The sequence below is a fragment of the Cricetulus griseus genome, assembly GCF_003668045.3.
Source record: "Cricetulus griseus strain 17A/GY chromosome 1 unlocalized genomic scaffold, alternate assembly CriGri-PICRH-1.0 chr1_1, whole genome shotgun sequence".
NCBI lineage: Eukaryota > Metazoa > Chordata > Mammalia > Rodentia > Cricetidae > Cricetulus > Cricetulus griseus.
This window is the reverse complement of record NW_023276807.1, coordinates 172481621-172506768: the sequence shown is the minus strand read 5'-3', so window position 1 is coordinate 172506768 and position 25148 is coordinate 172481621. Positions and strand designations below refer to the sequence as shown.

Genomic DNA, 25148 nt, shown 5'->3' with positions numbered 1-25148 from the left:
AGGGTCAAAACACAAGCATGTGACCTTGACAGTGCCCTTCAGTATAGGACCCTACCAACTTAAGTATTGAATTACTGGGGTTTGGGTAACACAGCAAGAGCATCAGGAGTTTGCAGCCAGCCTGGGTTACATCAGACACTGCCTCAAAAAACTACATCAAAACAATATTCAACATACAAAAATTTAAAAGTACAGTTCTACACTGGAAATGAAAGCTATAGAGAGGAAATGCAAAGCAAGGCAAACACAGCACTAAACTTCAGGACATGAAACCCTCAGGGCTGATTCTACCAAATAAAAGCCAAAAGGGTCTAGGGGCTGTAAGGCTGGGGTATAATAGAAAGTATTGTAAGTTACTAATTACCAAACAGGGAATCAAAGTGACTAGCTGAAGATTGACTTGTCTTTAGTGGGATACCAAATGTGCTTCCTTGTCATTCTACTTCCCCGTAAGTGTGAAAGAATATTTTGACTTTCCCTGATGATTCATCAATGTTTGCCCAAACTCTGTGATAGTCCATGACCCCAAAGGCTAAGGCCAAGGACAGGTGAGGGCCCTGGAAGGACCCAGGCTGTGTGATGTGGATCCATGATTCCATAGGTCCAAGCCTGACGTATTGTGTATTTTGTTACACAGCTGAATCCTAGGACACTTACCCATTTTTTGTTGTTCTTTCTTTCCTTTACCATCTTGAAGTGAATGTCTAAACTACATAAAGTAAAAGGTATTGAGTCCTAGTTATAGCCTAAAATATGCAGGCTGAAGAGAGGGCTCAGTGGTTAAGAACTCTTGCTGCTCTCTCAGAGAATGAGAGTTCAGTTCCCAGCATCGTCCAGCATGGATGTCAGACAGTTTACAACTGCCTGTAATTCCAGCTCAGGGAGATCTGACACTCTCTCTTCTGGTCACAGTGGGCACTTGCACACATGTGGCACACACAAACACACATAAATAAAACATGAAACCAAAAGAAAGGTAAATTAAACCTACACCAAGATATTTAGGATCAATTCGAGACAAAATTGTATCATAAAATTTCTGAAAATATCAGGTGTGTCCAATCTGTGGCCCACAGGACACAAGCACTACAGGATTGACATCAATGCAGCCCAATACAAAATAGTAAACTTACATTATGAAAAGAAACTTTTGTATTTTTTGGTGAAGGGTGGGGGAGGTAACTTGATACTTGACTGTATGGTCCCCAAGTATGTACTTAGTAGATAATATAGTGTCCCAATATCAAATGGTTGAACATACTTTCAACACCCTGGGCCTATTAAAAGCTCTCTCTCTCTCTCTCTCTCTCTCTCTCTCTCTCTCTCTCTCTCTCTCTCTCTCTCACACACACACACACACACACATACATACATACATCTGGCTTAACAAATTTACAATGAGACACAAGAAGGGTCTATATGTGGAAAACAGGAGCAAAGTGTTACATGCATCGGGAAAACAATCAAAATCAAAATAAAATTAGACAAAAGAGAAACAGGCCTTGAGCAGAGAGGTCAGCGTTATCACGATAATGATAACAGAACACACAGGACAAGTATCCAGGTTGAAAACAGAAGGGAAACTTGGACCAGCTTCGGAAAGGAACTTTACCTTCAACATTTCCTAACTATAAAAATATCATTATAAAATCATTGTGCTTTTCCTTCTCCTCTTCTTGTCTTTCTCTTCTTCTACACGAAGGACTGGGAAGCAGGAAGCAGAAGCCACTCACTTCCCTTCTTCCTTGTCTCAGTTTAAGGAGAGAAAGACTTGTAGTTCTCATGTTCCCATCCCCTTGCCTCTCTCCTACCCAGCCCCCTCCCACAGTTTACCCAGGAGATCCTGACTATTTTCCTTTCCTGGGGCCCTCCATGCATCCCTCTTAGGGTCCTCCTTTTTTACTTAGCTTCTCTGGGGTTGTGGATTGTAGCTGGGTACATGAACTGGCTTTTTGGAGCTCACTCCCTATGGAGGATTACCTTGCTCAGCCGGGATGCAGGGCCGAGAGGCTTGGCTCTGCTTCAACTTGATATAGCAGACTTTGTTGACTCCCCAAGGGAGACCCTGCACCCTCTGAGGACTAGATGGCAGGTGGGATGGGGGGAGGTGGAAAGGAAGTAGAAAGGGAGGGAGGGAAAATTGGGGCTAGTATGTAAAATGAAAAAAAAATTAAATAAAAAAAAGACTTGTAATTCTCCTAATAACAGAGTAAAAACAACAGCCAACAACATGCTATGTAGACTTTTATTGCTCTTTCAACTTTCAATAACATCTATAAAAAATAGTTTTCTCTAATAATTAGGAAACAAATGTGAAAGGCAGGAAGGTTCACATTATAGACTCTGGATGAGACTTGTACTTCAGGTAAATGAAAAATATCAAGTCTACAATTTGTTTAATTGACTTTGGATTTTATTACAAAAGAAAATACCATTGCAATTATAAACACCATAAAAAATTGTAACTGTATTGGGAAATCACACCAAGGTATCAAATATTATATAAACGGACAATAAATCTTAATTTTAATTTAAGCCTAATATAGTAAACAATGGAAGACACCTTACCCCTACAAAGCCAAAAATTTAGAATAAACAAAGGAACAAAAAGAAAAGCTACACAGAAGCAATCAATGTGCAAAAAATATGATTAAAAACCACAGAACTGGGGCTTAAACTCTAAGTATAGGTTAAAAATTTAAAATACTCTTTACATGATTTTATTTGAAAATTTACTTTCCAGAAAGTTAAAAGAGACCTTACAATTAAAATGATCAGATCTTGTGATTTGAAAATTTGAGCATAGTTTAGTCTTTAAATTTACTTTCTAAAAATAAATAATTGTTGGACTAAACAAAGACAGTTCACATGTTTGCACTACAAATGAAACGAATGTTGAAACCTACATGAATAAATTTCAGACATTAAACACAGCTGAATTAAAACGATGTACTGATGGCTCAGGTATGGCAACCAGAGCCTTTCATGGGAACGCAGATTCTGAGCTGCTGAACTGGCAAACTCATGAAATTTAAAACAGGAAGCTCTGGTGTGACACCGCACTGTCAGAGACCATTCTTTCTGCAGAACTGTGAACCTGCCTTTGTAAAAGGAAAGCCAGAACGCTTATATACTCAGGCCACAACTTTCAGTGTATGGAAGAAACAAACACTTTGGGGAATGGAGAAACAAGAGATAGTGATTCTCAGCAGTAAACAAATCATTATAAATACATGCATTAGCACACAAAAAACATTTCATCCTACATGTCTTATAGAAAGCTTGGCAAGTCTGAACATTGGTATGTACGCCACAAGTTTAAAAAAAGTTGAGAGTTAAGAGTGTTTTCATACACATACACGAAAACTCACACAATGTTTAAAGACCTTGGACTTCACTTTTGCATATCTATTATTAAAATATATATGTATATATATATATATAGAATCACCCCTTTAGCATCATGAAGCTAGTTGACTGTTTTCTCAAAAGCTCCTACTTTAGATTGAAACAGCAATAAAAAGGAAGTAAATTTCAGATAGGTAACACCAGGATTTATTATAGTCTCTGTAAACACACATCTATAAATAAATAAAATATGGTGGAGGGAAGAGTATCCTGAGGTGGCTCCATGGCCATGGTGTTCAGTAGCACTAAGCTCTACTATGAAAATCAAGGCATCTAAGAAAGTGCAGGACTTTTCTCTGAATTTATTTTGTGAATGGATATGTACAAGTTTAATTATTTTGCACCTTGAGGTAAATCAGTACACAGCAATTACTACTGCTCATATACACCTATTTAAGGCAGCATTTAAGAATCAATATATATAGTAAATTATCTCTCTTGCTGTCTTGCAATGAGTGTTATTCATGATTGTTATTTCCAAAAATAGCATGTGTAATGTAACCATCTGAAAGAAGCAGTTAATTCCCTCTGCTCTTCAGAGGAGTAGTCATATCAGATCACTTTGTAAGTCAAGTAGTCAAAAGAAAGGAGAAGCCATTAATAACCAAAACCACAGTGAAACACTTAGATGCAAAGGATTTTTTTATGTCATTTTTTTTCTTCCTGGCACTAGATAATATATACATACACATACATGTTTATGTATACATATAAAATTATATAAATCACAGGAAGATTATGATACCAGGTAGTTTCAGTTTAAATTTTAAAATCACTTCCTGTAAAATAAATTAACGCTTTGATGTCCAGACAAAGGAAATGATATGAGGAAATTTTCTTGTTTGGGCACATCAGGGGGGTTATAATTAGCAGCAAATGGGGACTTTGGAAATCACTACACTGCTGAGTGAAGAGGAAATCACTAAAATGGAGGTCACTAATGACCACAAGCACCATGGCAACACTCCCCATCATAGATTAAGGGAGTCCAACAGAACTCCTCAGATAGTACCAGATGGTGCGAGCTACTATTTTAACTAGAATCCAACATGTGATTTCTGATGAGAGAATTATACTAAATGATACATAGTTTAGAATGAATTGAAACTACTTGCTAGAAATATTTGCTTTGGGCAATTCTATTCATTTCTTCATATTTTTGTATGAAATGACTAGGGAACATCAGAATTTCCTTAAAACATTTGTCCTAATTTTCATGTCCTCATCCCCTTCAGTGATCCTGGGTCTTCTCACTGTTTCTGTGTATTATTTATCCTCCTGTCCTATCATTTTCATAGCCCCAATCATTTCATCCCACAGGCTGAAACAGTATTTATTTATTCTGTGGGGAGCTAAGAGTATATAAAAGATGACAATTTGCTACATGTTTAAAAGGCAGGTCAGAAACACTGGAACCCCAATGCCATCATAGAACAGGAACAATGCCATAGATCTGAACTGCACAGAAAATACTTCCAACTTCCTTTTAAAATGTAAATATGGCAGTGCTTTATATCCAAGATGTAAGTTAGTCACTGATTTCAGGTAATAAACAGAATAGAATGCAAGTGAGCACCAGATACCTACAATAGGAACAATTGACTCTGTATTTGTTACTGTCTCAAATATTTATATAATATGCAAGTATCACATCAATTAGAATAAATAAAATATCTTAAAAGGAAATTGTGGCTACTAACCTATTAAATATATTGCATACAATAGAAAGAATAACAACAGATAATGAAAGGTAATTCTCATAAAGGGTCACTGATTACACGCCCATTTAAAAGGATGCTGACTCTTTATTACTACTTACAACAGAAAGATATCTGAACCTGATGTCACTAGACCCCTTTAAGTAAAAGACAGCAAAGACAGGGAACAGTGGGACTCTGGGTTTCTAGAAAAGTATGAATACTGGAAAAGCCTTGCTACAAAGGTAACAAAATTTAACTACTACAAATGGGAACTTTATAGCTTCTAAAACTCAAAACATTATGAATGGTGTGGGTGTTAAATTAGAAGTCACATATATTTTGTTTATTTGTCCATCAGAATGGAAGCCCAGATAAGTTTTAAACTTTAAAAGTAACTCCTAAGACATAACGTTCCTACCTAGAAAGTCTCCAGTAATTTATAATCACCTCTATGTTCATCACCTGCGAAATATGATGGACAGCTACATGAAGGAAGCTCAAAGAGAAGCCAGGACACATGTCATTTTCCCACAACAAGGGCAGACTCCTTATTCTACCTATAAAACACTACCAAAAGGGAAATAATAATCTTTCAAAATTCAGGTCAAAATTATAAATATATAATCTAAGTATGTATTACTTAAGATTGATATGATTGCCACTGACAAAGAGATTTAAGAAAATCAGATTGAATACAGTTTTCCACATATTTCTATTGCATAACAGAAAGGCTTTACCCCCAAGAAAATAAATATCTGAAGAGTAAAAACCATGTACCTCGCTTCTAAGAGACCATTTCATCAATACAGTCTCCATGGTGCTCACAACAAACATCAGATGCTGCTTCAAAGAGCCCCACTGTCACGCAAAAACGGCGTGACATGCAGTACTGTTATACACAATAGCATGGCACATGTGCATTATATATATACATATACATATATATGTGTGCATGTGTATATATATATATACATATACATACATATGTATATATATACATATATACACACAGACAGACAGGCATATATCTCTATATATTCCTTTTGGTTTGACTTTACAATGAAGTCTCGGCATCCATGTATTTTTTTGATGGTTCATCTTCGAAATTTATTGTCACACTCACAGGCTTTTCAGGGCTGTTTAAAACAAACAATGAGAAAAAAAATTATTTTTAAAAAAATCAATCCTAAATTCTCAAATGGTCAACAAGGAATATCTACAATATATATATGAGCTGCTTGCTAGCACCAGCTTACAACTTGCTATTACATCCTGGCTACTTTTGCTTCTTCGGCAATCTCATATATGAATATAATGTAGTTTGATCATACTCCTCTCACTCTTTGAACACTTGTTCCCACTCTTGTTCCCAATAAGTTACTTTTGTAGCATGAGTAAAGCCAGGATGTTGTCTTTACTCTAATGTGATTTTGAATAGATGATGAACCCACACTACAAGTTTAATATAAAACATGTACTAATATTACTATATGGCCTTTATTTTCACCATAATACTATTAATCTGAGTCAAGGGTGCTGGCAGAATGTGAATAGGAACTCAGCGTGAAGTTTAAAGAACTAAAGTCCTAGAGGCTAAAGACAGAAAATGAAGGAACATTGAACCTTAGAATTAGAACTCAAAAAACAAAGATCAAATATATGATGAAGTGTTGGGCATGGGGCATACAGCATTTGGGAGGCAGAGGCAGAGGCAGAGAGGCAGAGAGGCAGAGAGGCAGAGAGGCAGAGAGGCAGAGAGGCAGAGAGGCAGAGAGGCAGAGAGGCAGAGAGGCAGAGAGGCAGAGAGGCAGAGAGGCAGAGGCAGGTAGATAGATATCTGTTATTTCCAGGACAGACAGAGCTACATAGTGAGTTCTAGAAGAACCAGGGCTACATAGTAAGACCCTATGTCAAATAACCAAAATGAAAAGAAAGAAAAGATGACAGTTAAGTAGAATACAGGTTTTATAGAAGGAAAAGGAATAATTAAACACTTATCACAAGGTAGAAATCAGCCAAAAGAAAGCACAAATTTATTTATTTATTTATTTATTTATTTATTTATTTATGTATTTGCCTGCTTACCTACCTACCTACCTATCTATCTACACCAAAAGAAAGTATGATTTATTTATTTAGGCCAGAATCTTGTTTGTAACCCAGGCTGGCCTGGAGCTCACTACATAGACTACATCAAGCCTCAAACTTGGGTTCCTCCTCCTGCCTACCTCCTGAGGACTGTAATTACAGGTGTGAGCCACAATGCCTGGCAGCATTAATTCTTAGTAATTATCTTTCTTTTTACATATTTTTCTTTTCATTTGAATATAAAAAATTATACTCAATTGAACCATTAATTATGAATATATTCAATTTATGAATATAATTACACTCACAAAAATATATATGCAGTTTTGTAGAATATATTTTTATTATAAAATAGTAAAAATCCTTTTCTGAAATACACCATTGTAAATTTAAAAATAATAAAACATAATCACAGGAAAAACAATCACAACCTGCATCAGAACACAATTCAGACAGTAGAGCAGATGGAAGCTGGGAGTGGATTGGTTTTGTCCAATACATTAGGTACATTAGGTAAATTAATATGAATGAGTGAAAACTGGCAACAGTTACAAAGGCATAAACAGTTATAACTACCTCGTGTTAGGTCTGGTTACTTTGGCATTCTCAGTATTCATGGAAAGTGCCTTCCACTGGGCAGTTTTGGCCATTTCATCTGATATGTTAACAACTGAAGGGTCAATACTGAAGAACAAATACACTTTGTGGTTAGTATTCAGTACTTGCAAAAGCATTAATGTTGTCATTTTTATTAGCATCATATAATTTCTTGTTTTCATCAATTCAAAATTGAGAAAACATTTGCCATGCACTTAAATTATGATCTAACAAAGTATTATAAACTTAGAATTCTATCAAGTCTTCACAGAAAACTCCAAGTTCCTTTACAATCAAAATTAAGCAGGACTGATTATGTTAGCAAAATCTACTTCAGTTTGTAGTTAGATAGTTCTTTATCAGTATTCTAGACACAACACCCTCTGATCATCTAGGCTGTATCACTGAGATACCATAAAAGCCAATTATTGTGTCTAAAACCCTAAAAATAGACTTAGTCAAAAACTTTTCCAATTTGCACTCTCATAAAGTGAAACTACATTATATAACAACAACAGTCATTTTTCTTTTGCAAATCATTTTTTATGCTAAAAAACACAACTGAAAATGAAGCTCTGAACGTAGCAAAGATAGCACAAAAATGATTCTACCAATTTTAGCTAGATATTCTCAAAGTTTTAATGTCAAGGTGTTATTTCATCAGATGTATCAAAATCAGAGAATAACACTATATTTTCTATAAAAGTCAAATGTAACATTTCTACATTTTTATGAAATACTGTAAAATGACTCCAGAACCTCAATCCAATAATGGTTATATCCACAAATAATGTGGGCTCAATGTTATTGGTCACAAATAGTATGAACATTTCATAGATAAAACTGCAATGTATCTATTAGCGCCTACCTACTTTTTAACCAAAACCATTCATGCAAACAAGTTACAAACATGAAGATCATACTGGATTACATGAGTGAGGTGGGCAATGCAAGCATTTAGTCACAGCTATCAGGAGGCAGAGACTGAAGCAGTAGACCATAGTAAGCCTGAAGGCAGTTGGCAACTCACTATGATCCTATCTCAGAATAAACAATAAAAAGTGGGTTGGGAACTGGGCAGCAGTGGCGCACGCCTTTAGTCCCAGCAGAGGGAAGCAGAGGCAGGTAGATCTCTGTGAGTTTGAGACCAGCCTGGTCTACAAGAGTTAGTTCCAGGACAGCCTCCAAAGCCACAGAGAAACCCTGTCTCAAAAAAAAAAAAAAAACAAGAAAAAAAAAAAGTGGGTTGTTGTGCTTGCAAGTTTATGCCAACTTGACACAGCTAGAGTCATTTGAGGGGAGGACACCTCAGTTGAGACAACATCTCCATAAAAATCATCTGTAGGCAAGCCTGTAGCCTGTATATGAGGCATTTTCTTACTTAGTGACTGATGGGGAAGGACCCTACCTTTTGTGGTGTGGCCATCCCTGGGAAGGTGGTTCTGGTGCTCTAAGAAATTTGCATACTGAATAAGTTATAAGGAGAACAAGCTCTGCATCAGCTCCTGCCTTCAGTTTCCTGCCCTGACTGCCTTGAACAGTAATATGGAAAAGTAAGCAAAATAAACCCTTCCCCCTCCAAGTTGCATTTGATCATCATGTTTGATCACAGCAATAGTCACCCTGAGTAAAAAAGTTGGAGAAGTATCTCAGTGGGGGATGGCTAGCTAAGTATGCAGTGAATAAAAAAGTTGGAGAAGTATCTCAGTGGGGGATGGCTAGCCAAGTATGCAGTTTCCAAGTTCAATACCAGATACTACAAGAAGGACTTAAATTACATTAAAATAACAGTGTAATAGTAGGCTATGTTCAAGTGACTAATACCAGTTGCTTAAAAAAAGTTCCACCTCTGTTCACACTTTAATCATGTTTAAGTTAAGAATGCAGCTGGTCATGGTAGCACACACCTTTATTCCCAGCACTCTGGAGGTAGAGGCAGACAGATCTCTGTGAATTGGAGGCCAAACTGGTCTACACAATGAATTCTAGGCCAATCAGGGCTAATAGTGAAATCCTGCTCAAACAACCAAGCACAGGCCATTAAGATACAGTGGTATGACAAAGTCAATGCAAAGTCTTGGAATGGTTACTAGATTTTCACCATGTAAGCCAAATGTCCAAGCCTTCCAACCTGCCCTTTTGTTTACCCTAAGAAAACATTTACTCACCATTATTTCAAAGAAATATTAATGCTTTATCTATACTCTTGACACATGTAAAAACTGCACTGTACAAAATAAAGCTGTATCTTACCTGTACTTTAGGAGACTTCCTCTTTCGAATGGAAGGTGCACAGTATCCCCATCATCCTGAAGCATTCGCTCAGCTTCCTTTAGAATACAGACAATAAGAGATTACTTTCTCCAGAATATCCCCAGGAGGGTCTGTTACCAAGAATACCTTAAAGACTTGGAAAGCCAAACTGACAGCATGAATTAAAAGAACTACTAGTAGAAATTTATTCCCCAAGGTATAACCTCTATTTCTGAAAATGAATAATTAATGCTGTCTAAAAACAGTATGACCTAAGTCTGAGTACTAGTTATATACAGCAAAGAGGAACAAATTGACATCCCATGTCTCATCACAGGACATAGTAAAAGCTCGCCTATATAGGAATAGTTTGTCAGCCTCAGCAACACCAACAGAGCATACATCATTGTGTTAGGGGAAGATCTGTGGACACAGGACATTTCTCAAGTCCAAATGTAACTTGTGCTAGTAGCAAGCCCCTCCAGGTGACAAAAAGGTGTCTCTGACACTGAAGATGTCCCTTGGAAAGGACATCACCCTGGGCTGAAAACCATCTCAACAACAACAACAACAAATGGACTAAAATTATGACCCATTAATTATCTTTGTGTCTGGAGGCAGACACAAAGAAATGTAAGAGTATTCAAGTTCATCTCATCTCCCTATTATCAAAAATCCCATCATTTACTACTGACAATGCACCCAGATTTAAAACTGCTACACTAATTTCCCAGCATTTCTTTGCACCTCAATGGGGAGACCTTGAATAAGCAACTTACTGACAGTTTTAGAAAGAAGCCTGAAAACAGAATAATGTTCATTTTGCCATCTGTGTTTCCCCCCCTGCTTCTGTTTTATCATGATAGCTGGGGTTAATTGGCTATTCTTTTCCACAGGGTGAATCTGAAAATGGAGACTATATGCTTGGAACAGTAACATGGAATCCCTGATGACTCTATAGAATCACAACATAGATGACTTAATTCCAAGAGTTTTTCAGAAAAAAAAAAAAAAAAGATTCCTGGACTTTTAAAATGCATTTTCACCCTTGTTCTTTATATTTATATGCTTCTGGACCAACTAATACAAAAAGTAAGCAATCTGACCTGCTTATTTTGTGTTTTGCAGATAAATATCTTACACGAAGAAAAACCACCAAAAGCTTAGATGTTTATGCATGCATTATTAAAGAGAACAAAACCTTTTTATTTTAAAATTAGAACCTGATTCAAATAATTACAATGACTATCCTCGTTATAATTCTGGTTGAGAAATACACCTATCCTATCTATATTTAAGTAAGACTATGACATTTAAAAATGAGTAGCCAGGTATGGTACACAGATGCATCCCAAGCACTCAAGAGTAGAGAAGGCTAAAGAAGAACAGGCACAAGTTCTAGGATAGACTCAGCTATATAGTGAGGCCCACCTCAAAAACAAAACTGTGAAGCTCTAATGCCTGATTTTCAAACAAAATTCTGAACAGGAATTGTGCCAGCTAGTTCTTTAGAGTCATCAGAGAGAAGAGGCCTCCATTGAGAAAATGTCTCTATAAAAACCCAGCTGTAAGCAAGTCTATAGGGCATTTTTAAATTAGTGATTGATGGGGGAGGGCCCAGCCATTGTAGGTGGTGCCATTCATGGGCTGGTGGTCCTGGGTTCTATAAGGAAGCAGGATCAGCAAATCATGGGAAGCAAGCCAGTTAAGCAGCTCACCTCCAAGGCCTCTGCATTATCTCCTGCCCTGTGTGAGTTCCTGCCCTCATTGCTTTTGGTAATAAAGTTCCTGCCCTCATTGCTTTTGGTAATGAACTGTGAATGAAATAAACCCTTTCCTCCCTAAACTGCTTTGGTCATGGTGTTTCATCACAGCCATAGTAATTAAGGCAGGAATACAACCAACAAGACCATATTTAGTTTCTACTTCCTATTCAGTAAAAGCACAAATGTAGTTAAAAAACAACATCAAAGCCAGAATAAAGTTTTTGAAATACTCCTCATATATTGCTTTATTCATTTACTTATTTATTTTTGGTTTTCCAAGAGAGGGTTTCTCTGTAGCTTTTGAAGCCTGTCCTGGAACTGGAACTCACTCTGTAGACCAGGCTGGCCACAAACTCACAGAGATCTGTCTGTCTCTGCCTCCTGAGCACTGGGATTAAAGGTGTGCACCAACACTGCCCAGCCATTTATTGCTTTTATACAGCTGTGCTCTCTCACTGAATCTGGGGCTAGGCTTCCTGTCTAGCGGTGATCACAGGTACAAATAGCTACACCCAGCTTTTTAAATGGGTGCTAAGGGCTGTGAACTCAGGTCCTCATGCCTGTGCAGCAAATGCTTTTACTTAATGAACCATTTCCCAGGTTCCTAATAGAGTTTTAAACATATTTAAACTTCATTAGTGTGTATGTCAGACCACTAAAATACTGTTATTGTGCTACACGCTAACACACCCAGTATATTTAAAGTTAAATCAGACATAATATTATTGTGTCATGTTTTAGTACTGTTAGAAACTTCAATTCTTAGTTTTTAGTTCATAAAATATGCATTTTTCTTTTCTTGATTTTCTGAGGCAGGGTTTCCCTGTGTAACAGGCCTGGAACTTACTCTGTAGACCAGACTGGCATGAACCTCACAGAGATCTGCTTGCCTCTGCTTTCTGAGTGCTGGGATTAAAGGCTCAAGATACTACCACCTAGCCAGAATATGCAATTTTTAAAAAGTTTTGTGTCAGAGAGAAGCAGTACTTTGGGTATGGTTACCTATTCCTCTGCCTCATCTCAGTACAACAGAATAGTTAGCAGTACTTGTGCTTTATAATGTTGCTGAAGGATTAAAATACAGTAATGGTAACAGTATCTTTGAGATGGTACAAAAATCATTAAACAAAGGATTGTCTTTTTACCTCTTTTTCTTTTTTCTTTTTGTCATCTTCTTTCTTTTTCTTACTTTCTGGCATGAGATCATCAAGCCAACTGAGTTCTCTCTTTGTGAAACACAGATCCATAAGCTTACGCACAAAGACTAGTGCAAGAACCTGAAGAAGATGAGTGAGAGAAACATAATACATACACTGAAAGAGGAAAGCAAGCGTTTGCTAAAACTTATACATAATAGGAAATGCTGCATTCATTTTGTTTAAAAATTAGTTTAGCAGTAGAACGGAACAGAGTTACTTATTTGCATCTTCCAATTGTATACTCAAAACAAAAACAGCACATAGGAATACAATAAAAAAAAAAGCCATTCTGCCCCTCAATAAAGATTTTTACATCATATAAATCCCTATCATGAAAACAGCTCTGCAACTCTTAGATAGTTCATTAGAATAGCTGATCCCAGGTCTGAGCTTCAGTTTTTCAATGAGCTGAGAGGAAAGGGTGTATGTGAACTTGCTATCCTATGATAGCTGACAAGAATGTGCATGCTTGCTGAGCCTGACTGGCTTTCCATTACTGTTGCTTGCTTTTTTTTTTTTTTTTTCTTTCTCTTTTACTGATTTCCCCTCATTTTAAAATTAACTTTTAACTTCGTAGTGTACTACTTAGTTTAGTAGAAACCTTCCATTACTTTGTGTCTCACATATATTTTCTTCTGATTCACAACTCTATTTAAAATGCCTGCTATCATGAAAACACTTCACATGGCTAAATAAATTTACCCTTCTTTTACCAGTAAGTTTTCCCATGTTCTTTAAAAGGTCTATCTAACCACTGGGATGGAGATACATACCTAACCTTTTTCCTACAACTTCATTTTACCTCTCAAATTTTGAGTTCACTTAGGATTTCTTCCTTATTAAGATGTTACATAGTAGTTAATTCTTTCAACTCCATATACTAAACTTTCTGATGAATGAAATGACCACCTTTAATGAAATAATCTGCCCATGGTATTCCACTTGCAATACAGTTATATATAAAGACAATCTCTGGTCCCATTAGTCTATTTCTCTGGTTTCCTCATTCATTGCTATGCCAGTTCCATATTGTATGGACCTCACAGTAGTTTGCAAACTTGGTTGCCCAGAGAGAATGATGTAAGCACAGAAAAGTTAAGTAGTCAGCAAAACTCCATTCCTAATTATACTTAACTAACTTCTCATTTTCTGTAACTTGCAAGTCTTGATTTTTAACAAAAATATAATTTACGTATAGTAGAGCAGGAAACAGTTGGATGCACATAACAATTATACACATGTAACCCACACTCACAAGATACACAACATTTTTTGTGAACCACGTTTTTACTGATTTATCGGGTTTACAATGATACCACCTCCATCCTGAAACACACATCTACAATACTTGGACTGATGTCCTTATAAAATGATTGTGCCATGTGCAAACACAGGCACAGGAAGAACATGCTGGGACAATTTAGACTGTAGCTATGAAGCTGGAGGGAAAGAAACAAGACAAGCAGCTAGGAAGAGGGACTCCCTGCAGATATCAGAAGGCCTTCCTGTGGCCACAATCTCATTTCACACTTTTAGTCTCCAGAATTTGTAATAATTTTTGTAGTTTTAAGTCACACATATTGTGAAACTTTATAAAAGAGCTGCAAGTAATTGCAAGTACTATTACAAAGCTTTTTTCTTTAAAAAAAAAATCTGTTTACCTTTTTATTACAGTTTACCCTTAGACATTTTCTTGATTTTGGCCACTACTGTACAATTTTTATTTTCCAACACTACTTTTGAGGTAGATATTATCTACTACTTCTGAACAGAGTATCTGTTTTTATCCAGATACTCTTAATTCCTTTTGATGCTAAAGTATCATTATTTGCTTTACTATGATATATGATGCTAAGAAATAATGTTGAGCATACATATTAGCATTTTAAGCTGATTGTATTTAATCGTACGAAAACACCATAGGTCTTCACAATTTCAATCGGTTTTGGTGCTGAGATTTTACTAGTGTTTCTTGGATTTGGAATCACAATCAGTGTCTTGAGCTTTAAAAGTTCTTTAACCTGAGCCTGGCACTCTCAGATACTTAGCCCTTTTGCTTGGGCTACTTGTGAAAATTCATACACAGAATGATAATAATCCACTTCCTGTAAATGAGGAAGTGGCAACTCATAGGTCCTAAGTCAAACTTGGGCCACCAGACATTTTTGTAGAGCTCATGAACCAAGAATGGTTTTTATAGACAACTTTTGGAATAATACAGAGAATAAAGGTTTGCTTGCTTTTTCCTTCTTTATTTTCAGTGCTAAGAATCAAACTCAGTCTTTACACATTCTAGGCAACACTACTACTGAGTTACACCCCTAGTCTTAGTAATAAATGTAGTGTTGACCTTGAACCTGAACTGAGTGAAATGTCCCCTAAGTAAAGGAAACACTTTTCTTCTCATTAGCAGGCCTGAATTTTTTTTAAAAAAGTACTATTTCTTAAGTTCATTGAACATCTATAACACAAGGGCCAATAAGTATTTTCCTGTAAAAGGCCAGTTAGTAAATACTTTAGGCTTTGTAGGTCAGGAGAATATTCTGAGGGTACTTGAATAATCCAAGAGAGAAATACATTTCTTTGTGGTAAAATTATAGTCCATTTGGATCTTTTGTGCATCCATGGCTACATGTCTTTTCTTCTTAAGCTTTCTAAATACTTTATGCAAAAATAGCAATACTAAATGATGATTTAATGAATTATATGGATTGTGTCCTATTAAAATCCTCTATGCATGTTGTAAGTTCTCAACTTCTTCATCTGTCAGTGTCTAGAAAAGACACACCGCAACATCTCATGTCAAAATCAAGATGTTTTGTGGTTGCTTCACTTTATACATCTCCCTATCACATTTGTTCTATGACTGTCCTAAGTTCTGTAGTTACACAGTATTGCAAAATAGAGCCCTATAGTCCAAGGAATAAAATATTAAAAATAAGCAACTTCACAATACAAGATACCCAGATGCAAAGTACTAGTTATAGCTAGAAACAGTTCATCTACATTTTAAAATACTTTAGTTAAAGGAGTTATTTTTTCCTCAAAGTCAATTACAAATATTATCATGAAAATGATAATTATATTATGAATTAGTAACAAAATAAACTGAAAATTTACCATCATGGGGAAAACTACTGCAGCAGCAGAGGCTTTGATTACCCACAGTAGGACGAGGCAGGTCAGCTGGATGACAGTGAACACGTGCACCTTCCACAGAGGGACATAGCGGAGGTAGATCAGGTCTGGCTGGTGCTTGGCAGGCATTCCAAATAGTTTGATACGGTCAAAAAACTACAAATGTAATGAAGGAACAGAGCAGAACTTATCAACAAAAACCATTTTTGCTATGTAAGAAATTATAATTTTTAGGATTTGTGTATGTGTGTTAAATGAAATTCTAAGTTCTTTGGTATGTTCTGATAACACAGAAGAATGTTTCGAGAAAAAGTCTCTAAATCCAAAAAGAAAGGAGGGGTGGTCTATACTGGTAATCCTACCATTTGGGAGACTGAGGCAGGAAACAACTGTTCAAGCCAGCCTAGGAGGCTTGCCCTGTCTCAAAAACAAAGAAAATATTTTACTTTGTATGATCAAATTCCAAATACACATAATCTCTTTGAACTGCTTCCATTACGCACAATTAACTACTAACAGTATTCTGAGGTTTCTTCAAGTTTAACACCGCTAAGGCTATGAAGGTAAATCCCCAATTCATTCATTGGATATTTCTGAACTTAATTTCCTCATTTATAAACTAGAAGTAAAATCAACCTACCCATCTCACAAAACTGCTATAAAAAGTCAAGTGAGTGAGATAGTATCATTTCTTCACCATGGGAGACATGATTTAAAAAAAAAAAAAAAAAAAAAAAAAAAAAGATGGCTTTGGGAAGTGCTGCCACCTCTGTTACCACCAGTGACTATGGACACATTGTGTGTGTGTGTGTGTGTGTGTGTGTGTGTGTGTGTGTGTGTGTGTGTGTGTGTGTGTGTGTGTGTGTGTGTGACAAGAGGTAGCCACTATGGGGCTGGCTCCCTGTGCTATCTACACATTTTCTACTCAGGTCTGTCTGTCTAATACTGAGTACATTTTAGCAGAATGTTTGCACAGAGCACAGCAAGCACTGACTCCTGCTTCCTTAGCACAGAAGCCCGACTGTCTCAGAGTACTGGTTTATAAAGCAGGAAAAGGCTCCTCCTCCCCTCCATCAGCCAGCATTTTAAGACTTAGAGAAAACAACTGATGTACTAGGCCTCATTATGACAACACTTTTGTATAACCTTTCTTTCTTAATGCTCAAAGTGGTCTCCACTTGAGATAAAGATCTTCCCATTCTGACCCCTGGATCCTCCCCCCTCACTATACTAGCCTTTCCTGAGCAGGGATGTGACATTTCATTGGGTTTAAGTCAAAGTAGGTGAATTAATCATCTCATTCTTTAAAGTAAAAACAGAGTGAGCAATGATCACTCAGTAAATGTGGATTTGATATAACCAGGCAAAAAATAGTCACAAGTACAACTTCTGCAATTTTTAAATAGTCCCATTATTAAATACTTGCCTGAATTCCTTTCAATGATGAAACTCCCATATAAAGGAAAACACCATATAGAACTGGCATTGGGATAAACTGTAAATAAAATTAGTACAATTAGAACTCATTGTACTGAAATAATTTTACAATAATAAGTATACAGAACATGGATGTATGGTGACAGAATTGAAAGTTCTCTTGTGATAAGGATTGGACCAACATTCTACAGGAAGGAAGAAGACAGGTATATTGTTTATACATTTGAGAGTCTGTTGATCTCAACATTGTTCATAGATAGTACACTCAAGTATGAAGAGCAAAGGGCAACAGCTTAGTTTAAAATCTACTTAACTTTTTAAACAACACAGTCTTTCGTGCTTCAGCACAGCCATCAGCTTGCTGTGTAATTAAATTTCTTTAAATACAGAACATTCAACAAAGTAGCTGACAGACTGCCAGTCAGTAAAGTGTCAAGTTACTTTTGGCAGTACCAATGCAGCAGAACCACATTTACTAATAAAGTCCTTAAAACTTTGAAGGATGGAGATAACAAACACCCATCCTAGCAGGATTTCTAGCAGAAATCCTGGCTTTGTGTGTAAAATTAAAAGATATTTTAAATAGCTATTATCAGTTTTAAAATGACAGCCATAATACAATACAATACAACTACAATAAGTTGGCATAAAGAACAGTATTTGTGTGGAGGTACGCTTATCTATGTATACGTGGATGTGAGCTGTGTGGTGTTTTCCTCTAACATGTTCTACCTTAAAAAAAAATAACAAAGACAGGGTCCCTTACTAAATCTAGAGTTCACCCATTAGGCAAAAAGAGCTGGCCAACAAGCTCAGAGGATATACGTGTCCGGGGTGATAGCATGACAGGATCTTTAACCATGGGTGCTGGAGATCTGAACTCAGGATTTACACGTGTACAATAAGCACTTTACCAACCGAGCCATGCCCAAGAACACATTTCTACGACAGATTACTATTTCTAAAACAAAGTGAAATTCAAGACAAGCACTGCTGTACATTTCTGTAAATATCTTCAGTGGTTGCTTAAGAGGAATCAAGGCGTCCTGAGTTTTTCAACATGCTACAATATCCTTTTCTGAATGACATACATGAAAAAACCCTGCCTTTTGCAGTATGTAGCCTTTGTAATGGAAGGCCCAGGTAATGCCAAGGACTACAAAAAGTTCATGGAGTAGACTTTGAATATCTCTGTTCTAGGGAAAAAAAAAAAAAAAAAAAAAAAAGTCGCTATAAACATAAGTGTAAAAATATAATTATAACTACATTCAAGATTCATCCCTTCCTTCCTTCCCTTCCCCTACTTCCCTTCCCTGTGTGTGAATGCACATGTGTACTCAAGCACACATATGGAGGTCAAAAGCAAGACCATGTGGGTTCTGGGAATGAAACTCCATTTTCAAACCTGGCATTGGCACATGCACTTGCTAACTGATCCATCTTGCCAGCCATTTAACTGTGATGCAGACTCAAACTGAGCCCAACTTGGCCCAGAGGCTCACTATGTAGTCCAAGCTATCCTCTAACTTACAACAATTCTTTATTAGCCCTACTCCCACCTTATCTCTGACCAAATGCTAGGACTATAGACAAGAACCATCATACCCAAATACTACCAGAGTAAGTTAAACAACAAAGCTAAGCTCAGTAAGTCAAAGCACTTGCTACGCAAGCCAAACAACCTAAATATGGTTTGGAACCCATCACAGAAGGACAAAAACTGACAAAAGTTGTTCTCTGACCTTTACCATCACTACACATGTGCACCTGTATTTGTGTACATACACACACAATTTTTAAAAAATTTAAATCACAAAGTTGAAAAGAATTGTCTCTGAAGAGTTGCTTTTGAAAAATGAAAAACAAATGTTGAGATTGTTTCATTTTAGGGTTCTCTGAATGTTTGAGTTGAATTTTTCTATTTATGTGCAGTATTTAACTCATTAGATATTTAGAAACTATAGGGCTGGGCGCTGGTGGCACACACCTTTAATTCGAGCACTCGGGAGGCAGAGGCAGGCGGATCTCTGTGAGTTCGAGGCCAGCCTGGTCTCCAGAGCGAGTGCCAGGACAGGCTCCAAAGCACACAGAGAAACCCTGTCTTAAAAAACAAAAAACAAAACAAAAAGAAACTATAATAAGACTTAAAGGGCAATTTTCAAAGAGATGCAATGAGCCGTCACCCCCAGAAGACTACAAAAAACACTTCTCTTATCTCCAAATTCCTTTAAAATACATTCAGCACTATACAACTGCCCATTTACCTATCAATTTTATTGGCAGAGTGTGGAGTCTCACAGGAAGATAATACTATACTCTATTTATTGCTATCCCCTGTGTCAAAGGGCACTGAAAGCATCCACAGACTCTTGGTACTTTAAACTTGCTACTAAAAAGTCCACGAAATAAGCCCAAGGAATTCCAACAATAAAAAAATATCATTTTAAAGCTAATACACATAGGTTTCTTCTAGTTTACAGTGGTGACAACTTTTATTCACCCATTTTCTTTATAACAAAAATAACCAAAACAGCAAAAACAAACATGGAGTTGGGTTTTTACACAATAAACAAACAGTTTCAGATTAGATATTATGCCACATAATTATTTTCTAAGGGCTATATTTTGCAGGGTATACATCGGTAAAATATGGATGTGAGAAAAATGTGTTCAACTTTGGTAATCTGATGGAAGAAGTCCTTCTATGTATATGTTTGTCTTATTGGTTGATAGATAAAGCACTGTTGGCCAATAGGAAAGCAAGATAGGTGGAACTAGGAGTCGAGGAGGATTCTGGGAAATGTAGTAGAGAAGGAGTTGCCATGTGATCCCCAGGGAGACAGGACACATAAGGCTGGCATCCTTGATAAGTCTTTATAAAATATATAGATTAATAATTATGGTTGATAATGAAGACTAAACTAGCAGATAAGAATTCCTTGTCATTGGCCTGCAGCATTGTAACTAACATAAGACTCTGTGTGTTACTTGGGAGCCATAATGTGGTAGGGAAAATCAGGCAGCTGCTGGAAAGATTTATCATTACAGTAATCTTGTTTTTATTTTTTTCTAGTATTTACTTACTACTTTTATTTCATGTGCTATATCAAGAAAAAATATAATAAATTCAATAACAGTACTTTAAAGAAACCAAAACATTTTTCTCGTATTGTTTCCAATTACTTCCTGTACTATGTTCTAACCACATGTTGATTAACTCCTTCCAACTGTAGGCTGTAACTGATGGATCCACAGGCCAAAATTCATTAATCTACATGTTTCCAATAAAAAAAAAAAACATTGCCAAATGATATTTCTAAATTTGTATGGCTATGAAGTTACAGGGGGAAAACTGATTTTATATATTCTATAAATATTTCAATGTTTTATTTCTATGCAATTAAGTACGAATGTTAAGGAAGATTTTTAGAATGCTACCACAAAGGGTTTTACCTTTAGAACTGAAGTCATGAACACAGAGAGGCCCATCAGGATAAAAATCATCAGCCCTGTAACCCGCTGTTCACGAATCCCCAGAAACTTGGGCTGTTCCCCTGGAGCAGAACATTCGGACTCTACTTTTAAGCTGTTGACATGACTTATAGACAACACTGTCGCAGCCACAAACCATGGCAGGCCCATGATAGAGCAGACTCCCAACATGACACCAACCATGAGCAAGTCAAGGTGATAGCCAGCTCCTTTCTAAAGAGGGAAATGAAGACTGTTAAGTCTAGATTGTTCCTTTATATTAAAATTCCAAGTTAATTATAAAGAAGAAAATAAACTAATTTTCAAATAGTCTTGTTATTACAGAAAAGACCCCAAGCTCTTAAAGAAATCTGTGAGAATTACCTTGAGTTTGTGTTCTTTTCTATTGATGATTACAGCTGTAATCTGTTGATCCATAAAGATGAGAATGGTACAAAGGAGAGCTGGAACAGCTGCAATTAGTAATGTCCACCAAGGGTTATCTCCCAGGGGGCTTATGATCCAGCCCCTACTTGGATCAGTAGGCTATTAAAGTTTAAAAATAAAGAAAAATGTTTTATTCGATGAAATGCCAAGGTTCAGAAAAGAAGCTGAATTAGGATGTGTGGCAAAGTATTTGCTGACAGTCACAGAAACTTCATCCTGTGTCTACAAGCATGCCCTTGCCCTGGGACCGGCCCATTCTTCATGTGGAGCAGCACCTATCCCCTCTTCTTCAACTCAAGACCATTTTGTAACTTATACACAAAGACCAAAGTGACTTGACAGTCGGGACTTCAAGAAGCCCTGAAGTTTCCTTGACTCCCCGCTAAAGTTCTAAGATGACTGTGTTGCTGAATAAGCTTTCTGGAGAGAAATATACAAAACAGAAGCAGGAAAGAGAAAGACCACCGCTCCAACTGTTTCAGGCCCCTAAGCTGAGTCTCCAGGTCAGGAAATGAAGCTAGATTGTTCCCACCAAACCACTAGATGACTAGACATGTGAAAAGTGTGAGACCTGCTGAGCAGATCACACCTCACCTGGGCAAGCCCAACTGCTGAAGAATTATAAACAGAGGGTTACTGTTTAGAGACTAGCAGTTTGGGGTTTTTGTTTGTTTGAATTTCTTTATTATGGATAGACGAGGCATTGCTAAGTAGCCTATACTGGCCTGGAATGTAGTCCAGTCAGCCTCAAACTCACAAGCCTCCTGTTTCAACATCCTCAGTTTGAGATTAAAGGCATGAACCACAGTGCCCATCTTAGAGACTGTGTTTTGATGAGGTTTTGGCATACAGATACAGGACAAGTAAACTAGAATGACATTTTAACATGAACCTATATACATCACAAATGGTGAAATATACTCTCTTGTATCAATTCCTAAAGCACCTTGGGTTAGATTCCTGAAACCAGTGGTCATAGCAAGGTTGGTACTGAGTCACAATTAGCACAAAGCAATTACGGACAATAATACAGCACTTTATCAGATTCAAACACATTTCAGTGATGGAATATCACACTGATTTTTAGAGCAAACACTGTAAACATGAATTAGAGAATTTAGTACTCTGGAAGGTAGAAGGTACTAAAATTTAATTTTATATTTGTCAATGCAAAAGGTAAATTGAGAACTGCAGTTCATGAGAGCTCTTGCCTAATTAGTACAAGGTCCTATGTTCAAGCTCTTTCCTCACTAAGTGGTTTGGTATTTCCAAAAAACCAATAACCACTTGTTTTAACACTTACCTCAAACTTTTCAGGAACGTTAAGTTTAGGAGATGGAATTCCTACAAGGTAGTCAATTGCAACCATTATTACTATTGTGAGAAACACAGCAAAGTCACTGATTGTTGATCGTACCTACAGTAAAGAAATTATATTAACATAAACACAGAATTACTCTTGTACTTTCTAAATAATTCATGTACTTTCTTCATAAAACATGTCCCCAATACATGGATGAGGCTTTTAACAATAGTTTAATATATGTCTACATTCACTTAATCCCAAAAACATAAGAAAAAAGTCACAACTAACTTACACTTTCTCACAGTACTATCTTCCTCCTGTGTGCTCAGATATGCAATATATATATATATATATATATAGTTTTGTTTTTGTTTTGGTTTTTGAGGCAGGGTTTCTCTGTGTAACAGTCCTGACCATCCTAGAACTCATTCTAAAGACCAGGCTGGCCTTGAACTCACAGAGATCATCTGTGTCTGCCTCTGATATATTTTTTTTGCTGAAAAGAATTTATTTTATAGCATAAAACATTAACTTTAAATAAAAAATACTGCTTTGAAATAAGCCAAAAGAAATGAAAACATAAATATTACCAAAATTCACCCCAGTTACCTTGGTAGGAAAATAACGCTTGGTCTTGAACTGCTTGAGAAATGAAGACAGAAAGAACGTCGTGAAAAAAAGGACAACACACCAGAAGAGCACATCAGGAACATAAGGCCCATGAGGACCACAGGCTGATCCCACAAACATTCCATGGAAGGCCTTACACTCCTGGAGGGGTAGGAGAGGGAAGGAGATGGAGATTTTCAAGTATCCAAAAGAGTATTCATGAACATGGTTCAATGTAAGATATCAATTTTATGCTCTACTCAGAAAGCTAGCTACTGCTAAGCTAACCACACCACATCATCAATTAGAGATTATGATATTCCCATCAAAGTCACCACAGAGTATTACACCAAGGTTCCCCTTCCTTTCAACTGAGAGAAAAGCTCACAATGAGTGCTAACTGTGAAATGTTTCCTCTGAATCCCTACAGTCCACAACTGCACTATCCTACAGATGGGTGAAATAAAAGCAGCAGACAGAAAATCACTTGTGCAGTTTTGATAAATGCTGAATGGAGCATGGACAGAACACTGCCTTATGCCTTAAAAGAAAACTGGAGCTGTGCATGGTGGCATACATCTTTAACCCTTATCTCTTTCAAAGGGAAGCTGAAGGACGGGGAACTCAAGGCCAGCCTCTGCTATTTATAATTAGATGGCAACCTGGGATAAATGAAACTTTACCACTCACCCTCCCCTAGAAAAAGCAGGAAAAATTAATGACAACCAACTTAGCTCTGACTGGATACCTGGGATTAAAACATGGCCTTTCATGAGCAGTAAAGTGCTCATTTTAAAAGTTTAGTGAAAACACCACACTCTGGTCTGGTGCTGTAGCTCAGCAGTAAAGCACTTGCCTAGCAGGTGTGAAGCCCTGGGTCTAGGGCAGTGGTTCTCAACCTGAGGGTTGATACCCCACAGATGTACAGATCACAGCCTGCATATCAGATGTTTACATTATCACTCCTAACAGTAGCAAAGTAACAGTTATGAAGAAGCAATGAAATAATTTTATGATTGGGGTTGCCAACTGTGTTAAAATGTAGAAGCAGCATTAGGGAGGTTGAGAAGCACTGGTCTGAGGCTTTACACATCACTTAAAAATCAAACAACAGGCTGCAGAGACAGCTCAGAGGTTAAGAGCACATTTACTCCAAGGGATGTGACATCTTCTGGCCTTTGTGGGTGCCTGTACTCATGCACACACCCACACAGATACACATAAATAAAAAATAACAAAACAACATATTCTGAAAACAATCTACATATTCATTCTCAAGAAAAAAAGTTAAGTACGATTACAAAAGACTAAAAAAAGCTGGACATGGAAGTTCACATCTTGACTCCTAGCACAGGGGAGGCTGAAAGAGGAGGACTGCTATAAATCCTAGGTTGCAGCGTGAAACTACTAAAATAAACAAGACGAGATAATATCCAGGTTCCCATGGACCTAAAATATTGTTCAATCCCTAATATACTTACGGATACAGTGAGGTTTCCCCAGAGAATACTGTCTGCTGTCACATTCTTTCTTTTCCACAGTTCTATAGTTTCATTGCTAGGGTTAGACGGCTCAGCACATATACATCTGAGAATTCAGAGCAAGATAAATTGTTAAAAATCTTACATTTAACTTTTTTTTTTTTCAAGTCAACTGCACAAGTTTGTAGCTTTTAACATCTCAGCATTTTTTCCATGTAGCAAGAGTAGGGAGTAGCAAGTAAAACAGC

The 25148-nt window shown here is 36.9% G+C and overlaps 1 protein-coding gene across 10 annotated transcripts in view; it reads right to left on the bottom strand.

Moving 5' to 3' along the window:
• Positions 1-2231: 2231 nt before the first annotated feature.
• Positions 2232-25148, bottom strand: part of Slc4a7 (solute carrier family 4 member 7) — a 92219-nt gene continuing 69302 nt past the window's right edge. For 6 of the 10 annotated variants that reach the window (XM_027389363.2, XM_027389365.2, XM_027389364.2 and 3 more), the window contains 11 exons: positions 24901-25006; positions 23420-23581; positions 22808-22921; positions 21442-21603; positions 21040-21291; positions 17576-17644; positions 16132-16305; positions 12958-13089; positions 10047-10123; positions 7773-7880; positions 2232-6244 (listed from right to left, as the gene is read on the bottom strand). In XM_027389363.2, coding sequence (XP_027245164.1) covers positions 6163-6244; positions 7773-7880; positions 10047-10123; positions 12958-13089; positions 16132-16305; positions 17576-17644; positions 21040-21291; positions 21442-21603; positions 22808-22921; positions 23420-23581; positions 24901-25006 — 1438 coding nt within the window. In that variant the 3' untranslated portion in view covers positions 2232-6162. The remainder of the gene's footprint in view (positions 6245-7772; positions 7881-10046; positions 10124-12957; positions 13090-16131; positions 16306-17575; positions 17645-21039; positions 21292-21441; positions 21604-22807; positions 22922-23419; positions 23582-24900; positions 25007-25148) is intronic. The other 4 variants (XM_027389368.2, XM_027389370.2, XM_027389371.2 and 1 more) reach the window with 1 other exon arrangement.